The 23,957-nt window shown below is 42.2% G+C and overlaps 1 protein-coding gene across 2 annotated transcripts in view; it reads right to left on the bottom strand.

Annotated features, from left to right (window-relative positions):
• The window catches only part of uba3 (ubiquitin-like modifier activating enzyme 3), a 29,808-nt gene extending 8,650 nt beyond the window's left edge, over nucleotides 1–21,158 (bottom strand). Inside the window, exons 1-12 of one of the 2 annotated variants that reach the window (XM_055647650.1) lie at nucleotides 21,120–21,158; nucleotides 20,892–20,930; nucleotides 18,017–18,137; nucleotides 14,204–14,284; nucleotides 13,085–13,167; nucleotides 11,194–11,274; nucleotides 8,904–8,947; nucleotides 6,398–6,462; nucleotides 3,153–3,308; nucleotides 1,758–1,860; nucleotides 1,461–1,574; nucleotides 1,315–1,368 (exon numbers count right to left, since the gene is read on the bottom strand). In XM_055647650.1, coding sequence (XP_055503625.1) covers nucleotides 1,315–1,368; nucleotides 1,461–1,574; nucleotides 1,758–1,860; nucleotides 3,153–3,308; nucleotides 6,398–6,462; nucleotides 8,904–8,947; nucleotides 11,194–11,274; nucleotides 13,085–13,167; nucleotides 14,204–14,284; nucleotides 18,017–18,137; nucleotides 20,892–20,930; nucleotides 21,120–21,139 — 961 coding nt within the window. In that variant the 5' untranslated portion in view covers nucleotides 21,140–21,158. The remainder of the gene's footprint in view (nucleotides 1–1,314; nucleotides 1,369–1,460; nucleotides 1,575–1,757; nucleotides 1,861–3,152; nucleotides 3,309–6,397; nucleotides 6,463–8,903; nucleotides 8,948–11,193; nucleotides 11,275–13,084; nucleotides 13,168–14,203; nucleotides 14,285–18,016; nucleotides 18,138–20,891; nucleotides 20,931–21,119) is intronic. The other variant, XM_055647651.1, reaches the window with a different exon arrangement.
• Nucleotides 21,159–23,957: the final 2,799 nt, after the last annotated feature.

Here is a 23,957-nt window from a genome sequence, read left to right on the forward strand (position 1 = left end):
GAAATTTAACTGTTGCCATCTGTTGTCTTCCCTTTGTATTGCAAGAATTCAGATATTACAAACGTTTTTACGAAGAATATGCAAATATTAAAAGATGAGTGCAAAAGATGAGTCTCCTTCATGGTCAGAGTGAGGCTAAATGCAAATGGCAGGAACAGCAACTCATACTTCGCTTGGGCAGCTCACAGACCAGTGGTGAGGTATGAGTATTGATTTCTCTCACTTCAGGTAGCCCCGGCATTCCGTCTCTCTCTATCCCTCCCCCACCCAAGTCCCACTAGCTTCTCATTTTTCACCCTACAAACAGCTTACGATGGCCTGTTTCTTTTATCATCGTTACTTTTTTGCATATCTTTCATTCATTGTTCTTTATCTCTCCACATCACCATCTATATCTCTCGTTTTCCTTATCCCTAACCAGTCTGTCTCAACCCGAAACGTCACCCATTCCTTCTCTCCAGAGATGCTGCCAGTCCCACTGAGTTACTCAAGCTTTTTCTGTCTATCTTCTAAATAACAGTGCAGTTGACTTAAAATCTAAATTCTAGGTTTGAATCTAACTTAGGTCGATCAAGTAACCAAGCTCAGTCAATTATAAAAGTAGAATAAATTTTACAAGTCAGTGACCAAATTGATGTTGAGTAGGAAAATGTTTAAGAAGGAACTGCAGATGCTGGAAAAATCGAAGGTAGTCAAAAATGATGGAGAAACTCAGCGGGTGAGGCAGCATCTATGGAGTGAAGGAATAGGTGACGTTTCGGGTCGAGATCCTTCTTCAGACTGATGTGGGGGTGGGAAGAAGAAAGGAAGAAGCGAAGAGTGGGCTGTGGGAGAGCTGGGAAGGGGAGGGGAAAGAGGGAGAAAGCAAGGACTACCTGAAATTGGAGAAGTCAATGTTCATACCTCTGGGGTGTAAGCTACCCAAGCGAAATATGAGGTGCTGCTCCACCAATTTACGGTGGGGCTCACTCTGGCCATGGAGGAGGCCCAGGACAGAAAGGTAGGATTCGGAATGGGAGGGGGAGTTGAAGTACTGAGCCACCGGGAGATCAGGAAAATGATCAGTTCCACATCAGAATAAATTGCGTACATGGGACTGTGAAATAATTAGTAGAAATAGAACATGACTGACTACTATCTATACTTAGTTGCAACTAAAACTTGCAGCTGGTGAGATTCTGCACTTTACCTGCTTCAGATGGCTTCCGTTACGTTATCTCTAGTTTGAAACCTAACTTTACAAAGTGGGAGCAAACATATTGACTAGCATTCAGAAAGTCTCAGCTTGAAATATTCCTTCACTATTAACGGTACCTGCAATTACAGCATTGGTGGATGCGACTGCAGGGATAATTCTCTTCACCACACCTAGAACAAAAGAAAAGGTCTCATAAACCTGCATCTAATTTACCCCGAGGCAAATGTGCAAACCGTCTGTGTCCAGGTTTAATGAGATTCACCTTGTGTTAGCCTGTACGTGATGCCGGTAATGTTGAACTGTGCAGCTCTTTCTTGCGATTTCTGAAAAACCCACTGGATGTGCTCTGGATCATCACCGTCCAGGCCAATGCCCTCTGTAGGAACAATAAGGTATTTCAGGAGGTACGGAGGATGTACAAACTCCATACAGCCAAGCACCTGTAGTCAGGTTCGAACCCGGGTCTCTGGCACTGTGAGGCAGCAGCTCTACCACTGTGCCCTGTGTTGTGTTAAACCGTTTACAATGAAAATTCCAAAACAGACTTAGCTAAATTTACCTCCAAAAGGGTTTTCTTTGGGCCACAGTAAGATTCTGACATATTCAATACAGTGCTCTGGTAGCCTGGGCATAGAAGCAATGGTACACATCGGAAAGTTTATCTGGATAAGTAACAAGAGGTTGCAATATTATACCATGCCGTCAAGAACCCTACACACAAAAAAAGGGAAAATGAAAATACGGCCATAACATGATGAGCTCCAATCTGTTCAAATAGCAGACCAGATTTAAAGGGGATGCATGGCATACCTCTCTTTCAATTCCTTATGTTATTCATTTGTTAAAATTTTAACACATGCAGAAAAAAATCTAGATATTCTGTTAGTTGACAAGGAGCTAAATAATTTAATTTAAAATATACAACAAACACAAATACATAGAAATCCTAGTAAAGACTTCCACACTTTAAAAACACCAGTGAGGAGAATGCTGAGATTAAAGAAAATTAAGTTGAAAGTTTCGCACACACTATCAGTGATCACAAGTATAGTAATGCTGTCTTTTTCCCAGGTTAGAGGATTAAAACTAGAGGGGAAAGATTTAAGATGAAGCTATACATGCGGACACAATTATGATGTTTAAAGGCCTTTCGACCATAGATGGAGAGGAAGTGTTTAAAAGACTATGGCCAAATAGGATTAGGCCAGTATGTTAACTTGGGCAGCATGAACAAGGTGGGCCAAAGGGCCTGTTACAGCTCTACCACTGATAGGATCAAGATTGTGGTTATTTTAGTCTTGCTTAGAATAGTGTAATTAATACATGGAATATTAATAAATGGAAATCCACTATCCATATTAATATGGACAGAACTTTAAATTTAAAAAAAAAAGTTGAAGAGCAAAATTGGGAGATTTATCAAAAATAGAACAATGACTCGGTCTCAAAAAATAAAACGTTTTATTAAATGATTAACTTTCATTCATTCATCATCGTTGAAAACATTAGCCACGCAGTGGTGCTGGTTTCCAACAGGAACGGTTTCAGACGCACCACACATCTCTGTCCTCCAGTTCCTGCGGACTTCCGCCGCTGGAAGTATAGGATTTTGGTGTGTGTGTTTTATCATCATTCCTTACAATGCCATGTACGACAGTGATCGCAGCTTCTACTGAAGTATGGATGGCCGTTGGCTCGCTAGGAGCTCATCCGCCCTTTGACAGATCTTGTTTTTGGTCCTGCTGGGGATCCACAGCCCCCTCCTCACCTGGCAAACCGGGTGGGGGAGATGGTTTAGTCGCCGACTATCCGACCATGGAGCAGGTAACACGAGATTACATGGTACCCGTGGTGGGGGGGGAATTTCTCCCCCCGACCTGACATACTAACTTTGACATCTAGCTGAATGAGTTCTAAATACTGAATCAGTGACACGTTTGTGATGCTGAGTTACCTGTGGAGGATACAGTTCCAACGTACACTCTATACACGCCGTCATTCCTGGAAGTATCACACGTGCATTCCCCTTGAACCCTTCAGTCCCACCGTCAATCAATGGAATAATGGAGCTTGGGTCTAGAGTTCCATCTTCAAAGTTGAGCAGGGATATCTATGAGCAACAATATCATTTGTTGAAACATCATCTGTTCCACCATGCAATCAACAATTGGATAATGAATACACTCTGGCGAAGATCTTATCGACCATAACAACAAATCTAACATATTATTTTGCTAATTCTTTACCAACCACATATAATTTTCCAAGTTCATTTTACCACAGGCAGGCTCCAGCGTTATAGTCAAGAGTGTTTTATTGTCATATATCCCAGATAAAGCTATGAACTTTTACTTTCCGCAGCACATCAGAATATTGGTCCTGTTATTTTCTCCAGTTTCTTTACTAATTTATTTTTCATTAGATCCAATGTCCATCACCATTTCTGGAATGTCTTTTGGGCTTTGCCTTGAAGACACACAAATTATGTGATTGAAATATTTGTCAGTTCCCATTTCCCCAATACAAGTTCTCGTGTGAATATGCAACGGCATATTTTATTAATTTGCATTTAAAATGCAAATACGTTCTTTATACATTGTTTTTTTTATATCTCTTGATAGTCTGCTCCCATTCCTAGTTGTCTCAACATCAACGGTGACCTTTTCCTAATTTTCAAAATTCTTCTAAATCCTCAAGCTTTTAAAAAATCAAAATAAACTTCAAGATTCAAGTAAAAAAGATGTACAATGCAGGAACTGTGCAAAAAATTCTTCCGACATTCTCAGAGGCTAGACATGCATTCAATAATGTTTATACAAATCTACCCAACACCCTTGCCACTCATGTGGCCCCCTGGCCTGAAATCACTTTCCTTCTTTTCAGTATCAATACTCAAGTTGATCCTATTTTGTGACAACATTATTAGTTTTAGACTATTCCTTTATCCCACTATTACTATTCCCTTTTCTCTTAACCTCTTTTGGCCCGCTTTCTCAATTTTAATTTCCTCTAATGGATTGCATATCTGTTACAAACGATGAATTATTGAGTTAAATGTTTCCCGCAGTTTAATTTGGTTTCACGAACTGCCTTTACACCCAATTAATGTTTGTTCTTTTCTTCCAGATTTAAACCATGTTTTTTAATGTAGCTGTATCATTCTCAAATGCTAGATGAAAATCTATTACCATTACTCTTCCCCAGATAATTTTTGACCACAAGGTTATTAATTAACCCAATTCCACTGCGCAGTCCAAAACCGTATACACCTCGCTTCAAATTGTTTTGTTTTTTTGCTATTCTGATTAGAAAGCTATCTTGGTCGCATTACATGAACTCAACTGTTATGGCTACAAATAGCAACGGTGTCCTCTTCCTGACCACATCCTTTGCTCAGCTTTCCTAAATTATAAAATTCATATCTTAGTTACACAAAAATGTCAGAAAAATTATGAAAAAGAGAACATTCCATTATTGCTCCAATTTCATTTGACAAACTTTATAAATTTACAAAACTAAAATATTATTTTGCAATGGTGCAACATCTTTTATTTCAATCCAAGGTCATCAAATGTTTTAGTTTTAATTCCCACTGCAGGAACTAAATCAGGAGAATATTTCTGAATAATATTTCCTAATATTAAAGATGTATGGAGACATGGTGGAGAGAGTCACTGACTTTAAGTTCCTGGGAATATACATCTCCCAGGACCTCAAATGGCAAATGAACACCGTCACTCTCGTGAAGAAGTCATAGCAGCGGCTGTATTCCCTGAGGTCTCTGCGGAGAGCAAACGTTTCACAGCCGCTGTCCTTCTACCAGTGCGCCGTGGAAAGTATCCTCTCCTATGGCATCCTGGTGTGGTTTGCTAGCTGCACTGTGGCTGAGAGGAGGGCGCTGCAGAGAGTTATAAAAACTGCACAAAGAGCATCACAAACGCTCAACTACCCTCCCTGGATGACATATACAGGGCCCGATGCTTGGGCTGGGCCACAAACATCAAGCAGGACACATCCCACCCTGCCAATCACCTTTTCACTCTGCTACCCTCTGGGAGGCGATTCAGGTCTCTGAAGGCTCGCACCGGTAGACTAAAAAATAGTTTCTACCCATGTACGATAAAAGAACTTCATTCTAACAGAGAACACAGGGGAAGCACAATATAATTTGGGGTGCAAGATAATGGGCCATATTCTTTTTAAATATTTTTAATACCTGTTTATTATTTTTTTTTACTGATATGTTGTGTTGTGTTTGTTCTTTTTAAACCGAAGGAGATGCAATGGAATTTTGTCGCACAGTTTTGTGCAATGACAATAAACGTAATGTATTCTATTCTATAAAATAATTATATACAAAAGGGATCAATATTTTAATGCAGGATTGCAGGCCATCGACACGCAAAATACAAATAAAATTGTAAAGTATTTTGAAGTTTAGCACATTAATAGAATACAAAGATAAATCAATCCATTCAAATCTAGACCATCCCAAATTCCTGTAACTGAGCTGTGCAGCCCAACTCATTCACTGTTTCCCTTCATCTAAACGTCTGATTAGAAATGTTTCCACGACACATGCAGTAACCGTAGTTCTGAATTGCCAGTTATTCACCAGGATCGCTAGAAGGGATAGATTGAAGAAAACTACTGCATTAATCAGAGGTCAGAAACTGGCAGACATCGACTTAAGTTAGCTGGTGGAGGGATGATAGGATAGGAACTGAAAGAAAAATCACTTAGTGAGTGGTAGGGGCCTGGAATTTGCTGCCTCAAAGGTTGGCTGAGGCAGATATCCCACATTTAATTCCCAGCTGGATGCGCAATTGAATGGTTATCAATGTTCGGAGCTGTGAACCAAGAGACCAAATTGCTGATCCTGAGCTGTAAATAGATCTGATTCTATCACAAATATACAGATTAGAGTATACTTGTGTATTATGCTTGCATTGATGCAAGGAAACAGGATCACACTAGTTTATTAAATAACAACTATGCTGTTTGGATAAAAGACCACCATTCTGAAAAGTTAACATTTCTCTCTCAGCAGAAGTAGTCTTGGTTACCGAGAGGTCCTTGTATTTTCAGTTTAAATGAACTATGCTTTGACAATTTCTCTTATCATTATGTCACCTGTTGCCTCCTTAATTGGGCCATTGCACAATACTCATGGTAAAAATGTTTTTGTGTTATACATACCAACATCCCATTGATCCATCGTCGTGCAATTATAGAATCTAATCCACTAATTATGATGTGAAATTCTGAAACACAAAACAACTCAAGTGATGTTTCTGCTTCAACTTAATCATTGTCCTTAATAATTTCCCAGCTTTGACATTCATTTTACTTTCTGTCTTCGTAAATAAAACCTGCATTTCTGAATGTATCAATGAAATCTCAAATGTTGAAATGTGTCAGGTATTCAACGGTTGGAGTCCAGAGACTGTCATTAGGCAGCAAACATCTTGGACACAGCAAAGTCAGTTTGAATAATCAACTGGTCATTTTTTGGCAGTATTTTCTTTTGAAGCTGGGGGAGGGGGGGGATCCAAGGAAAACTAACTTTTCAAGTATTATAGAGATCTGAAAAGTGAATTAAAACTGAAATGTTCAATTTAAACTCTCGAAAATGGCATGTCCAACAATGGAACAGAATTGATGAGTCCCGACCCGAAACACCATCTATCCTTTATCTCCAGAGATGCTGCCTGCCCTGCTGAGTTACTCCAACAATTTGTGTCTTTCTGAGAAATATCTAGTTATTTCTGTTCCTTTATGTCATTCAACGTTAATACAAACAGCCCCTCATCAACAGATTATTGAAAGACGTGTTATTTTCCCATTATTTTCCCCAAATAATATCTTTGAGGACTAGCAGAAGGTGAGAGGGGCAAAGTTTAGAAGAGATGGTGGGTTCATTGTTTTTCTTTTTACACAGAGGGTGGCGAGTGCCTGGGACGTGCTGACAGTGGTGGTGGTGGAAGCAGATATGATAGTATTTACGAGGCTTTCAGATAGGCACATGGATATGTCGGGATTGGAGGGATGTGAAACACGTGCTGGCATAGGATAGGAATAGTGGACAGACGACTGTAGGGCGATTTTAACAATCCACCTGCATGACCTTAGTTCAAAATATTTATGCGTTACAGTTAATACAATCGATACTTCTTTTAGTTTAGTTTTGTTTAAAGATACAGCGTGGAAGCAGGCCCTTTGGCCCATCTTTGGAGTGTGGGAGGAAACCAGAGTGCCCGGAGAAAAGCCAAGCAGATTACGAGGAGAAGGTACAAACTTCATAAAGACAGCACCTATAGTCAGGTTCGAACCTGGGTCTCTGCCACTGCGCCACGTCGACATTCATGGTTTTATGAATTTCGAACATTCACCAACCATGCAATAATGCTGTTGATGATTCCTCCTTAAACACTGCACCCATGTAGGGTTTGAGACTCTGTCAAACAGAGGCTAAGTCATTGGGCTTGCTGCACATCTTGCACACCTCAAATGCTTGTATTTGTCTGGATTAAATTCTGCCTGTCCCTCTTGCTACCCCCAGTGACAGGCCACTTTTGAGGCAGTATTTAGGAGGGGTCAATCAACAGTCAGTGAGGAGTGTCCCTTATCAAATCCCAGCTGTCCATTATTGATCTGTGCTTGTACTATTTTGTTGTATCATTTCCACCAATTTGCCCACTGAAGTTAAATAGCCTGTGATTTTGTTTCGGCCTTTTTAATCAATAGTGTAGTGTGAATTGGGCCCTTGAATTCTCTGGCACCACTCCTGTAACCAGGGAGAATTGAATAACGATGATCAAGCCTCAACAGCATACACGCAAGTATGTTGTGAGTTAATAATTGTTCTATTCATTGTTTGCTTCAAATAACCTATTCAGCTGGAAAGCAGCATTGTATCCTGAACTTGAGTGATCGACATTCCTCATCTAATCCCTTCTTCTTCTTTTGTGTCCTTATCCCAGATAGTGGCTTGACAATGATGTACACATCGTTGCGCTATTGGAGTGTTAAGTGCAAGGTCTGCAGTAGTACATGGATTATCCAGCAATGGGCATTGCAGTAGGTGTTGCATTGTCTGGGTCTGTGTGCCACAGTCACAGGTTGTTGGACCATCGATGCAGCCCCATTTGTGCATTGTCATCTAATCCCTGTCGTGAAATAAAGAGGGTATAGATAATCAGTAGCAGCTATGGCTATGATTTATGTACCAAACCCCATTACAGTTAACTCGCCTCCATCATCTATAGACAAAAGTGAAGAGTGGTCATGTGAATGTGACCTCCGAGGGTCCTCAACATTTATGAATGGCCATTCCAGTAGGAAGGCAGAAGAAAATTGACAACAAAGGGAAAGAAATGGAAAACATTCAATTATTAAGTAGGGTTTTAAATCTACTGAGGACCAAGCTTCCCGCGCACATTAAAAAAACAACAACACATTTTTGGACAAGGTTTTGAACAATAATGCATGATCTACTGAACATTTGTGCAATGCAATTCACGGTAAAACAAAATTAGTATTCAAGTTATTTATCCAGGAGAACATAATTCTATGTCATGTACTGGAAAAGTCTGATTTCCGATTTCTAATTTAAACAGTTAGAGTCTGTAGGAATTTCAGCTTAGTAAACTGTAAGCGTTCTATTAATGCTGATTAAAAATCTCAACAAAAATGCATTACTTACGTCTGTAAAAGGATTCATTGAAATCTTGTATCCTTTTAAAATGGCTGAAGATAAAGTTAAGAAATGTTGCAACAAGTTTTAATTCATGATATGTAACTACATAACTGGCTTTGCTTCCTAACATCATGATTGTAATATCTCTGTGAAAGTCGTTGACAGCGTAGGTGCACCAAGGTACAGGTGGTCCTGCTGTGATACGTGTTTCCATAATGCGAATTGGATACAACCCAATTGATGAAGCAGGGAACAATATTGGTATTACACAGGCCGAATTGGTCATAACACAATTACCATTGGGAACTAGAGGACTGCGTAAAAGTTATTTTGGAAACCGATAAGCATAAAAACAAAGCTGTCTTGATGGTGGTGGGGGGGAAGAGCGGCCCAGGGGGGAAAAATCATTTACCATGTAAGCTCTCCACAGTAACAAGGCATCATTGTCTCTTAAGAACGATGCAGCAATCTTAATTGCAAATGGCCATGGAAAATGACAAACATTCGCTTCCATTGACACTTGTGCGAACATATGGTGATAAAAAAATATTAGTATCCAGCCTTTAGTATTTTTAGCTTTCAATAATAAAAGTAACATATTGCTATTGAAAAGATATTTACCTGCAACAATTCTGCAGGAAAAATAACGTTGTTATTGCAAGCCTGAAACTCTCTATGAACTCAGCTATGTTAGATTTAACCTAGCCTGTAACCTAGACTTTGGAGATACAGTGCAGAAACAGGCCCATTCAGCCCACCGTGTCCATGCCGACCAGCAATCACCCTGTACACTAGCACTATCCTACACACTAGGGACAATTTACAATTTACCTACAAACCTGTATATCTTTGGAGTGCGGGAGGAAACCAAAGCCCCCGCCGAAAATTCACGCAATCACTGGGAAAATGTACAAACAGCACCCCTATTCAGAATCGAACCCGGGTCCCTGGCACTGTCAGGCAGGAACTCTACCACTACACCACTATGCCACCCCCAAAGTGCTGAGTTCCTCCAGCACTTTGCGCTTTGCTCTAGATCCCAGAGTCGGAAGTATCTTCTGTCTATCATCATAATCAATTAGCTAAATAAGAAATAAATGAAAACTTAATGAAATTAAATGCTAATGAATAAGGAGGTAGTACTGGACAGCAAGCACAAAGATGACAGGGGAATGAGACGGTGCAAGTTGAAATGTAGGCAGCAGTATCATGGATGGGCAGAGATGTAGGGTGGAAGTTTGGGAGTGGCCCAGAAGGGCAATGAAACAGTCAAGCCTTAGAATGGCTAAAGATATGGGTTGAGCACAGCAAATGAACCAGGTTTGCAAATGCTGCAACGATGGGCAGAGTATCCATGATGACAATGTGCATATGGTTGGAAACACATCTCAGAATCTCATATAACACCAAGGTCACAAAGAGTCTGGATCAACTGCATGTCTTTGGATAAAGCATGTGTATTCAGATGGACAACAATGACCTTTTATCAAAGACAAAGGTTGAATTTGTCACATCCTTTTTATAACAGAATGAATGTTTACATAAAAATGCAATTGCTTTTTACTTGATATATTGCGTATAATTAAGTGTTGCAATTTCCCAAGGATCTGAAAATATAAGCAGCCTTTTTGCCATTGGAATTTTGGGCCAGTCTTCATTACACCTAAACAGACACACCTTCCACTTTTTACATATTCCGGTAGAGATTTACCTCATGATTTCAAAAATCCCATCATCTGAAAATTTGATTCATTATTTCCCGAGTTTTTTTAACTAAAATTGTTCACCAATCTAACATATTTTTAAAATCTAAAGTGCTGAAGCGAGCTGGATGACGTCACAATGCCTCTGCTCCTTGCGACTAGCAGCCTGCTGGGCACTGTTATCCACAAGCTGCAAGTTACGTGGCCCAGCCGCCTTTCACCCCCCCCCCCGGGCTGTGGATTGAAGCCGATGAAGAGTTACATTTGTCTCGAGACAAATCTGAACTTACTGACATTCTAATGTAAAAGTGACCAGATTATAAGCCTATAACTATATTTTAAGGACCTCTCCAAGGCCTTACATTCAAGTGTGATGATCTTAGCACCAAACAAATAGCACTAAGTATCCGGAAAACCTAGTGAGGAAACATAAATCCACAATAGGGACCAAGACTCAGAGAAATCAATTAGCTAACTCTGCAAATGTGCACTTGAAGGCAAGCTAGTTTTCATTACAGTCATCCTGTGAAATGCGAATACCATTTTCAGATATAAATCAATTTATTGCTACAATAAATTTCCCCAAAGGATACGGAATTACATTGCAACCAGGTATTCGACCGTTAATGAATTCAGCGGCAATTTCTGCTTTTGGCCTTCCTACATCCTTTGGTCTGTTAAACAAAAATCAATTAGTTGGACCATTTTCATGAATATCTTTGAAGCAAATTTTACATTCAAGACTGAAGTCAGTTGAAATTTCACTACTGTAGAAGATTAGCACATGCACCTCAGGCATTTTATCGTGGAAAATTAAATGTCATAGTGTAGGAGGTACTACATTGGTATGGACAGGAGAATGGCTGCAGGGGGAAAGCAGAGAGTAAAATTAGGGGCATCAAAGGGATCATATCTGGGGCATTAACCTTCTATAATCTAGACAGCGGATCTCAGTGTGGGCTTTTTGAGTAAAAGAAGATTAGTATTTATTATTTTACTAAGTTTATTCTAAGTAACAGGAAGATGCATTTTGGGAGGTCTAATAGGGTTAGACAAGCACGATGAATGTCAGGAGTACCGAGGAACAGAGTGTCCTTGGTGTACAAGTTTGTGAATTGCTAAATGTGACAGCACAGTTAAATGAAGTGGTAGCTGAGGAAAATGGCGTGCTGCTTTCATGAGGCAGAACATAAAATATAAGTGGACTTCATAAAACTCTGGTTAGGCCTTAGCCAAAATATTGCGCACACATTTGGTCACCACAATGAGGAGTCTCACGAATGCTCTGGGGAGGGTGCAGACATTTACCTGGAATGCAGTGTTTCAATAATTGGGAGAGATTGGATAGAATGGGTTTGCTTTCCTTGGAGTGGAGGAGATGGAAGGGTGGATTATGAGAAAGAGTTTGTGTTCCACAGCTTTTGGCAATCAAAGCACTAACCATTGAAATAAGATGCAAGAGAGTAACATATTTTTGACATATTTTAACCAATTTTAGCATTAAATTATTAAAATTTGAGCTTTTAAATCTTGACATTTATATATTTACATGTTTAACTCACAAAATAAAATAAACAACCACCGGGTGGCGCTAGCAATGGCTGCCTTGCCAACAGTCTGTCTGTCCCTTCCTTCTTTGTTGTTTTAATACTGTGTTAAATGTATGTTTTAGTTCTTTAACTTTGTGTTTTGTGGTGGGTGTGGGGAGGGGGGGTTGGGGGAATCTTTTTTTAATCTCTTACCTCAACGGGGATGCGATTTCTTTCCGTATCGAATCTCCGTCCGCACTGAGGCCTAACATCAAGGAGTTGGCAGCCTCCTGCTGGAGATCGATTTGGGAGCTCCAACGCAGGACTTAACATCGCGGAGCGGGTGATCTCTGTCGGGGATCGACCTCGGAGCTCCAACCACGGGAGCCTGCGGATTTTAACATTGTGAGCTCACGGTCCCTGGTTAGAAACTGACTTCGGGAGCTCAAAGTCACAGGAGCTTCAACCGCCCCGATCGCAGGAGTTACGATCGCCCCGACACTGGCGACTGCCAGCTGCAGGAGCTTCGATCACCCCGACAGATGGTTCGACTGCCCCGAACGTGGGAGAATAAAGAGGGAAGAAGATTGGACTTTATTGCCTTCTATCACAGTGAAAAATGTAGGGAATCCACTGTGGTGGATGTTTATGTTAAGTTTTATGTAGTTGTGTGTCTTGCTGCTTTTATTTTAGTATGGCTGTATGGTAATTTGAATATCACTGTACCTTAATTGGTACACGTGACAATAAAAGACCTTTGAAACCTTTAGTTCAAGTATATTTTGAGGAATACTAAAGATGCTGCATGTATAAAACTAATAAACACCGATACTAATAATTTTACAAGCTTTCTAAATGAAAACAACTGCAGATATTTATAGATGTAGCATATTTTCATCCAAATTGCAATCCTCGTGACTTAAATTGTAAAATCCAACCTTATGTAATCGCTCACCGAAATAAAAATTGTCTGTTCAGATTAGAAACATCTATTGTATCCATATCAATGACATCAATTTGTCTGAAGCCCATCAGTGCCTGCAGAAAGAATAAATGGGTTCAAAACATATTTTCTATTAGAAACCTGTGTACTCTGATTTGGTTGTTGAAATTCCACGACAAAATGTCTGGCAGACGGTCCTAAAACTTTCAAACAGTCCATGGTAATTGAAAGGACATACAGTATGTAAGGATTTATTTAGCAAAAATGCAAAATAGAGCTTAGTTTGTTAAACTATAATTTCCATAATAGATAAAAGGGTGCGATGAGAACGGGACAGATTGGAAAGAACTAATTAATTCAGGATCCAGCTACCTGACGAGCAATTTAAATATTGACATTGCAGTTGGACTGCTGGACTGCAGGAGAAGAACAAAGGGAAGAGATAAGACTTTCACTTCCATCACAGTGAGGAGCTGTTGGGAGATTCACTGTGATGGATGCTTGTGTAAATTGTGTTAAGTGTGGGTCTTGGGTTTTTTTGTAATGTCTGTAGAAATGCTATTTCGTTCAAACCAAGCTGTTTGAATGACAATAAAGGGCATTCTATTCTATTTTCTTTGCATTTGTGAAGAGATGTTCTTCAATGTAAATAATGTTATATAACTAATACATTTTTTTGTTATACTTTCATGGAATGTGGAAACAATCTATTTCCCATACCTAACTGACCTTGAAATTGGAACAATTACAAAACCAACTGTATATAGGCACATATTGAATTAATTCATGCTCGTTAGCACATCAATACAAATGTGATTTGATTCTATAACAACCCAGTAGTTCCATGCTCACACTGCTAATGCTAATTCCAGGATTGTGTTCCAGGCTAACCTAATTAATCAAATGTAAATTCCCAGCTGCCATGCTGTGAAATACGTTTCAATTTGTGTATTTAGATTATCGGAACATGCCTCCAAATTTCTAATCCAGGTCTCAAGATAAGACCATTACTCCTTGCATCATAAAACCCATTGTCAAACTCTGATGGGGCTCGTATGGAATCATAAATTGCACCCCCACATGATTTCAGTACATAACAAGGAAACTTAAAATTAAAAAGAAATACATTACCAGATTTTTAAGGAGCTCACATCCTAAACCTCCTGCACCAATAACTAGAACCTTGCAGGTCTCTAGCAGAAATTGGAGTGACTGAAACGAGAAATACCATGGTTTAGTCTACATCAGATGGAAAACAGAGCATTGCTTACTATGTAGGGAGGAACTGCCAATGCTGTTTTGCACCGAAGATGGACACCAAATGGTGGAGTAACTCAGATTTCAAGTCTTCTTATCGAGTCCACATCACAAAATTAGAAATTGTTCAGCCAGAGCTGAACACACTTCTTGGCGTCTTGCGGTTCTTGTGCGTAGTGGTGGAAAGATTGGTGGAAACAGGGCCGCGACGTGAACGCACTTTCCTTGACCCCCAGATTTCAAGTAACCCTTGCATTCCCTCTCCCCCACCATGGTCATCCTGCCAGTTCCACTGTTTGCATCTATATATCCCTTTGCTACCACGCCTACCACAGCCAACAATGGACCATTGTAGGCTCCACCTTTCCTTAGTCATCGGTGCTGGCTCTGATTTGTTCTGAACCTTTTCATACCTCTAGTTTCTCTTCCCCCTGACTCTCAGTCTAAGGAAGGGTTTCGACCCAAAACATCACCTATTCCTTTTCTCCAGAGATGCTGCCTGACCAGCGGAGTTACTCCAACATTTTATGTCTATCTTCAGCATTATTTATTTATTAACAGGCTTGATAAATAAATTCACTCAAAACTAATTATTTAATACAAAAATGAATACATCTTATTGTTCACAGGAGTTTTCAAACATGTTATCTTTTAAGGAATTATTTCTGTTTTCAACCCCCCCACAATGTTAAGTATTTAGCTCTCTTCGGATTGTTGGAATTTCTATACATAATGGAGCAGTATGAAGCAAAGATCCGCTATAGGATATTTGGTATGAAGATAGGGGGATTATACAAGCATTCACAAGTTACATATCATGCAAACTAAGACCTGGATCATTTTGAAATATAGGCAATTGGAATGAATAAGCAACACTTGGCTCCAAGTCTGATTAACCAAGATTTTACCATCTGAATCAGAGTACTTCCCCAATGTTAACACCAGCTACAAATTGATTATCAAGGATATATATTAGTAATGAAGTATATTTCCTGGTCATCCCATTTTGATACAGTAATCACAATGCATTATTCTCATAATATTTTCTGATCATCGACCGTAGATGCTCATTTTCATACGGTGTTTATACGTAATCTACAGCCAGAAGGCTGCCTCAGTTAACTGGATTTACAAAGCCAACAGATGAGACTTTCATCATCAGCATCAGATCCAGACCTTAATCCCATGTGTGAGAAATGGAAAGGATTAAATTTGGCTCTACCCGTTTTAATTATTTTAGACTTTAGAGATACAGTGCGGAAACCTTCTGCTCAACAAGTCCGCGCCGATCAGCGATCACTCCGTACACTAACGCTATCCCACACACTAGGACAATTTACAAATTTACCAACGCCACTGCACTCTTGTATGTCTTTGGAGTGTGGGAGGAAACTGGGGCACCAGGAGAAAACCCATTCAGTCACAGGGAAACGTACTAACTCCGTACAGACAGCACCCGTAGTCAGGATCCAACCTGGGTCTCTGGCGCTGTAAGGCAGCAGCTTCACCACTGCACCACTATGCCGCCTCTATATCACTATGCCACCTCAAAGGGAGATGCAGGCAGTTAACTAACTGCCTGTAAGTGGGAACAGGGGAAATAATTGTGTACACTTCCAATATATTTTTAAAAAAGCAAATCTCTATGGTCTGTCCATACCTTCCAAAAGCAAGTGAAAACCATTATAGCAAGAGCTTAAAAGTCTTTATAAAGCAAAGAGGATGTCGTCAATTGGATTTAAGATGATTTTGTGTCAGATATATCAGTGTTGAATGAAAGGTATATCGTATGAACAGCAGGTGATGGTATGCACAGGAAATAGGACAAAGCAGATGTGCTGTGTTTACAGAATATTTTGTACTCATAACGTATATCTGAAAGATTAATGAAAATATTGATTTTACGTCATATTGTTCAATGGAAGTTAAGACCTAGTCTTCACTTGATGCAGAGAACAAGTGAAGACATACTGAACCAGAGAACTAGGTGTTATTTAGAATAATTTTAAAATATGTAGTTTACAGTTAACATTTTATGATTAAAGAGATAAACATGAGAACTCAGAATTCCTAACGAGTGGGTTAGAGTTTGCACATTTCTCACTAATGGACCAGAAGGAGCCAAGACATAACACAGAGGCCCATAAGGTTATTAAAGGTAAGCAGCTTGACAACTTCACTGGGACAGTTTTATATACACGGTGATTACATGAAAGTAATGCATCAATCAGCTCAGTGGGATTATATGGTGGCACTTATTCTTCATGTGAGCCTCACCTGACCCTACTTCACCTCAGTCTCACAAAAGCTACTAGGTCTTTTTTTTTAAATTTTGTCTACTATATTTCCTCTGAAGTACATAAGATCAGAAGAATGAGTAAACCTTTACACCTTTTACCTTGCCCCACCACTCAAAATAATCATTGCTAATCCATCTCCTTAGCACAACTTTCCAGTCCTAATTCCTTATCCCTTAATATACACGGTGGCGCAGCAGTACAGTTGCTGCTTCACAACGCCAGAGACCTGGGATCGATCCTGACTACAGATGCTGTCTGTATGGGGTTTGGATGTTCTCCATGACTGCTTGGGATTTCTCCGGGTGCTCCGGTTTCCTCCCATAGTCCAAAGACGTTTAGGTTTGTAAGTTAATTGGCTTCTGTAAAAAATTGTAAATTGTCCCTAGTGTGTAGGATAATGCTAATGTACTGAGAGAATCTGGTGGGCCGAAGAGCCTGTTTCCACGCTGTATCTCTAAAGTCTAAAAAGTGAAGCATAAATATTTAGCTTTGTCTTGAATATTGTCTGCGATTAAGCCTTCACAGTCCTATTGTTTCTAAGGTCTCATTCTCCATCTAACAAATAAGTTTAATTTCATTCCAGAACGGCCAATCGTCATTTTGAGATTTAAGATTCGGAGTTGTGGATACACCAGCCAGGAGAAATGTCATCCACGCATCTCCTCTCTCAAGTCCCAAAATAATTTTTCTTAAATCGATGACATCACATCTCTTTCTTCAAGTTATGTGAGGTCATAGATCTAGTTAGCTAATCTCACTTCAAAGGACAATTTGTAGTATTTTTGAATCAACCTTTACTTGCATCTACACCAGTTCACTTATGCAAGTCCCATACTTCAGTTTGAGTTTAGTTTATTGTCACGGTTACCGAGTTTAGTGAAAACCTTTTGTTGCGTGCAAACCAGTCAGCAGATTGATTGTAAATAAATAATTATAATTATAGGTGTTCACATTTATAATGAAAAAATCTGACTCATTAACTAACTAAATCATGATGGAACAAGATACTGCTGATAAAAAGTGAATGGAGCCACACAAATGGCAATTTAAAATAATACAAGCAATTGATCAGACCAGCCACCTTTACCTCCTGCCATAAAATTACAGAAACATGGCTATTGTAAGAAACAAGTTCAAAAGATAAAATTGATTTCACACAATAATTTAGATCCATTAAACCAATAAAAGAGGAAACCAACAGTGTTTCAATTATTAAGCTTCGGGTTTCAAGTCAGAGGTAGTTTTGTTTTCACATTTCGTTCGATTCTGCGGGATTCACTAGTATCTCATTAAGATAGGATAGCAAGAGCATGTGTCAAAAACAAACAAAGAAGCACGGTTGCAATCCAAAAGCAAGAAAGTTTGATTTAAAATAACTTTTTCTCACTTCAGTACTCGGCTCAAAGTCGGGGTGCGTGAACGGCCCTGAGCGCTCGAGGAACTTCTTCACGTGATTCCAGCGACCTTCCCAGTCTCCAGTGTCCCCGTATCCACCATCAACGGCCATTCTGCACAGAACATAATACAGAACTGGAAGTTCAGTTTTCACAACACAATCATGGGAGAAATATATAAATAACCTTGTTTTTGTTTAATAGACACTAATTGAGAGACAAAAACTGAATGATATTCAGATATAAATAAATTTGAACAGTACCACAGTTTAAAGCTCGGTCTCAAAAGAGTGAAATTGAAGCATTTGCCAGTGGATATTTTCACCAATCTCAACAAAATCATCTGTCTAAAATGACGAAGGGACTTTGACCTGAAACACTAAGTTTCTCTTCCCATAGATACTGCCGTCCTGCTGAATATTTCCAGCATTTTTGTTCTCATCAGCTAGAATGAATATGGGCCCAAAGGTCTTCACATGGAATGGAAACAAACACCCCTGACACCAGATAATGTTAAAAGGACTGATTTGTCAAATTTCCCATTTTAAATCTCCTTTACCCCTAACATGGATGCAAAGCGGGAAGTGAAACAAAAGAAAGCAAAAATACAGATGGTGCTACAATATAAATCAGTGATTTAATGTCTGGGTAGGGGGGTGGAAGAGAGAGTTAATTAAAGGAAAGGGCAAATCAGGGACTTAGTATCAAGGAGCAACGAACTGCACACACTGGAAATCCGAAATTTTAAAAAATGCTTAGCAGGTCGTGCAGTAGCTGTGAAGAGAGAGCGTGTTAACATTTCAGGTCAAACCTTTCATCAGATGCTATCTGGTTTGTTGAACATTTCCATCACTTTCTAAACTAAACACAAAGTGCTAGAGTAACTCAGCTTGTCATCACTGGAGAACAAGAATAGGTGATGTTTAGGGTCAGGATCCCATCTTCAGTGTGAAGAAGGGTCCCAACCCAAAACGTCATCTATTCATAGTCTACAGAAATGCTGCCTGATCTGCAGAGTTCCTCTAGCATTTTGTGTGGGGTTTAGTATGACATGAAAATGCTCACTGATGTATGCTCGTTGAAATATAGCTCTTCTGGTTAATTGCAGACAATAATGGCACTTGCAGAAATGCAGAAGTGGGAGTTTATGTTGACAATTTGTTTCATGCTAATAAACAAATGCCAGGATGATTCAATAGAACACAGAAATGTTTTCTTCCCCCCCACACCACAATCTGAAGTCTGAATTCCAGTCTGAAGAATGATCCCGTGCCAAAACGTCACCTATCCATGTTCTCCAGAGCTGCTGGCTCACCCGTTGAATTACTCCAACACTTTGTGTCTATTTTAGAAAGTGATGTAATGTTCAACAAGCTAGATAGCATCTGATGAAAGGTTTGACCTGTTCACACGCTGTTTCTTCACAGGTACTGTACTTTTCTCATAAACTAGCATCTGCATTTCCTTGTGTCTATAACAAAGTACAGCACAGGAACGGGACTTTTGGCCCACAGTGTCTGAGCCAAACGTGATGCCAAGATAAAATGTTTCTCCGGAGATGCTGCCTGACTCGCTGCATTGCTCCTGCACTTTGTGTTTATCCAAGACAAACTAACCTCTCTCTCCCTGCACATGACCCACACCCTGCACATTCATCCATGTGCTCATCTAAATAAAAGCATCAATGTTTTACCTTTTAATTGCAAAAACAAATAAATGTTGAACAAGATGGTGTTTTATATATGTATAGGAGGGAACTGAAGATGCTGGTTTACACCGAAGATGGACACAAAATGCCAGAGTAACAAAGCGGGTCAGGCAGCATCTCTGGAGAACACGGATAGATGACATTTCGCATTGAGACCCTTCTTCAGACTGAGTCAGGGGAGATGGAAACTACAGATATGGAAGGATAAGGTGTGAAAACGACAATCTCCTCTGCCTCCACATGACCTATACCCTGCACATCCATCCATCCAATTGAAAAAAATGTGTGCACAGGAGTATATTTTAGATAAATAGATATAACTTTCTATTTATCTATTATGGTCTATATATTATTATCTATATTTATCTCAGCTAGTAATGAACCATTCTACATCTCTATGCACCAGAGACCCGGGTTGGTTCCTGATCAAAGGTGCTGTCTGTACGGAATTTGTACGTTCTCCCCATGGGTTTTCTCCGGGTGCTCCGGTTTCCTCCCACACTCCAAATATGTGCGGGTTTGTAGGCTGATTGGCTTTGGTGAAAATTGTAAATTGTCCCTAGTGTGTGTTGGATAGTGTTAGTGTGTGGGAATCATTGGGCGGTGGGGACTCGGTGGGCAGAAGAACCTGTTTCCATGCTGCATCTCTAAACTAAAAATTCCATGATTGGCACAAAAGTTGGAGTAACTCAGCTGAGGAAGGGTCTGGACCTGAAACGTCACCCATTCCTTCTCTCCGGAGACGCTGCCTGTCCCGCTGAATTACTCCAGCATTTTGTGTCTATCTTCGGTGTAAACCAGCATCTGCAGTTCCTTCCTACACATAAATCTCTCTGATTTCACTGTCTGCTTTGATCCATCCTTTTCGAACCTTGCCCGTCCACATCTCTAGTCTCTCTCTCCCCTGACTCCCAGCCTGAAGATGGGTCTCGACCACAAAACCTCACCCGTCAACCATTCCTTCTCCTCCAGAGATGCTGCCTGACCGGCTGAGTATATGTTACTCCAGCATTTTGTGTGTGAGTATACACAATATACTCAGTGTACACAATATACATTCTGTGTGTGTGTGTGTGTCTTATGTTTGGTGTATAACCAGCGTCTGCAGTTACTTCCTACACACACACTACACACACACACTTCATTCATCCGACACTAACTTGTCTGTGTGCTCTTCTATTTTCCTTCTTTTCTTCTCCCTAGAAAAAAAGGACAAGAGAGAATAAAAGAAGGTTTTTTAAACGAGTTGCTCGGTTCCCCAACCCACCCACCCTGGCTGGGAAGGAGAGGGAGGGTGTGGGGAGGGTGTGGGGTGGTTTATGAGGAGTGGGGGGAGGGGGAGAGAGGGCCTGAGGGGGGAGACAGTGAGACGACGGTGAGATACTCACGGCTCCGCCGCATCCGCCATCGCCTCCCTCCCTCCCTCCCTCCCACAGTGCCCCGCGCGGACGCCCGACCTCCCTCCCACAGTGCCCCGCGCGGCCGCCCGACCTCCCCCCCACAGTGCCCCGCGCGGCCGCCCGACCTCCCTCCCACAGTGCCCCGCGCGGACACCCCGACCTCCCCCCCACAGGCCCCCGCGCGGCCGCCCGCCCTCCCACAGTGCCCCCTCCCTCCCACCTCCCTCCCACAGTGCCCCGCGCGGACACCCGACCTCCCTCCCACAGTGCACCGCGCCGCCCGCACGACCCTCCCTCCCACAATGCCCCGCACATATCGCCCTTCCTCCCACAATACCCCGCGCCCCTCCCCCTCCAGCCCGCCAATCACCGCCTCCCCCGCCGGCAACGCCGCGCTCCCATTGGCTCAGCCCGGCCTCGTATGCAAATCACCCACCAGGCCATGCGCGATAAAATAAACAGCTTTTCCCCTCTAAATGAAGGATATTTAGATTGCAAGTGTGCACAGAAACGAACAAATACCTGTGCCGATATCAATTAAATGGACAAATGAAATTTTATTTGCCAAGCAACTTTACATACTTTGTTGGGAGCCAAATTGTTCCCCCTTATAGAGAGGGAACGCTGCTTCCACAGCTCCAGTTTATTCCCCACCTTGGCTATCCACTCCAGCCAGTTCTCGTCACACGCCTCCGCTCCCCCCTAAACCAGATCCCCAGCATCTTCAAGCAGTCCGGCTTGATGGTGAAGGGGACGGAAGATCGGTCGGGCCAGTTGCCAAAGAGCATGACCTCCTCGCTCTTCCTGCGGGTCACCCTGGCTCCCGTGGCCGACCCAACCGCTCCCCGTGGCCGACCCAACCGCTCCCCGTGGCCGACCCAACCGCCCCCGTGGCCGACCCAACCGCTCCCCGTGGCCGACCCAACCGCCCCCGTGGCCCCAACCGCTCCCCGTGGCCGACCCAACCGCTCCCCGTGGCCGACCCAACCGCTCCCGTGGCCGACCCAACCGCTCCCCCGTGGCCGACCCAACCGCTCCCCGTGGCCGACCCAACCGCTCCCGTGGCCGACCCAACCGCTCCCCGTGGCCGACCCAACCGCTCCCCGTGGCCGACCCAACCGCTCCCCGTGGCCGACCCAACCGCTCCCGTGGCCGACTCAAACTGGTCGCAGACGCTCTACAATCTGCGGACGGACCCTGGATCCGAGCAGAAGACGGCGACATTATCCATGAACAGGGAGGTTTTGACCCAAGTGCCCCCACTGCCTGGTAATGTCACTCCTCTTATACTCGCGTCCTTCCTGATGGACTTGGCAAATGGTTCAATACAATAGACAAACAAGACAGGGGAGAGAGGGCAACCCTGCCTGACTCCAGAGTTGACAGGGACGTGTTCTCGGGGCCGCTGTACTTGTCGCAAGTGTGGCCTGTCCCTCCCTCTTACGCCACAGGGATCACCCAGGCCGTCTTCTAGTTTATCTGGGTGTCAAGGATGGTCGAGAGCCACAATGTCTCCCTCACCCTGATGGCCACCTTCATGTGTGGCTGCATCAGGCGGAGTGTAGAGTCAAGACACTACCTGTTGTGGTTCTACTTGTCCCCGGTGTTGCAAAGGATGGGCCTGGCGCAGATGCCACCCAATGTGCCAGTCAGCTGGACATTGCCGCACCATCTGTCGTTCGTGGAAAGGTTCTTCCGAGCCAACACCGTTGACCACAATTCCATCAGGCAGTGGTCAGCCCGAAATGTCCTGAAGGCACTGCAGGAAAATGACTCCATGGATCTGGTGGCGTAGTTCCCAGAGCCGACTGCCCAGCTTGTGTGGCAAAATGCCACATCGCCAGAACTCACCAACAGGCACCAGGACCTGGCTTGGCTGGCGGTGAGGGGAGCACTCCCAGTCAGATCCTTCCTGCACCGTCAGAACTTCACTACCAGCGCACGCTGCCTGCGGGATGGCTGCTATGGAGAGGAGACGGTTGCCCACCTCTTTGCAGAGTGTGGATTTGCAAAGAAAGCCTGGAGAGGTTGGCAAGGGGCCCTATCACGATTTATTCCGAACAACTCCTTCACAGAGGACTCTGTGATTTACGGACTGTTCCCAGGGACACATTGCGTAAATCACAGAGTGAACTGACATTGAGTGCTGCTGGAAGGTCATCAACTCGGTGAAAGATGCTCTTTGGTCAGCCCGAGCTTTGTTGACCTCCCAGCAGAGCGGGATTTCTGTCGGGGAATGTTGCCGACTGGCTGACTGAAGCCTGCAGGAGTACATGCTGGGGGACGCACTGAAGCTCGATGCAGCCAACGCCAAGACTCTGGGGGGGAGGACCACAGTCTGGAGTCCTTCCGCTTCTGAACATAAGGTGGGCAGCGTGTGGTGGAGACGACCCACAAAATATGGGAAGGGATTCCACGAGTGGCATGGATGGGGGAGAAATTTGTGAAATTTGGGTAATGTGTGTAAACAGTATTGAAAGTTTATATAGCCTTATATAGAATGTTTATAAAGGAGACAACGTACTGGAGTAGCTCGGTGGGTCAGGCAGCATCTCTGGATAATGTGGAATGTGACTAAATCAGCTTTTCCCCCCAAAATGAAGGTTATTGATAATAATAATGTATGCAAAACCTCCCAGAACAGTGCTGAATACAAATAAAATACAAATGGAAATAACCTCTACAAAGCAACGTTTCAAATATTGTATGGAACTGCAGATGATGGTGGGGCAGAAAAGGTGACAGTGCAAGAGATGCTGCCTGTCCCGCTGAGTTACTCTAGCATGTTGTGTCTATCTTAAGTGCTGGAGAAGCTCAATTGGTCAG

The sequence above is a fragment of the Leucoraja erinacea genome, chromosome 16, assembly GCF_028641065.1.
Source record: "Leucoraja erinacea ecotype New England chromosome 16, Leri_hhj_1, whole genome shotgun sequence".
NCBI lineage: Eukaryota > Metazoa > Chordata > Chondrichthyes > Rajiformes > Rajidae > Leucoraja > Leucoraja erinaceus.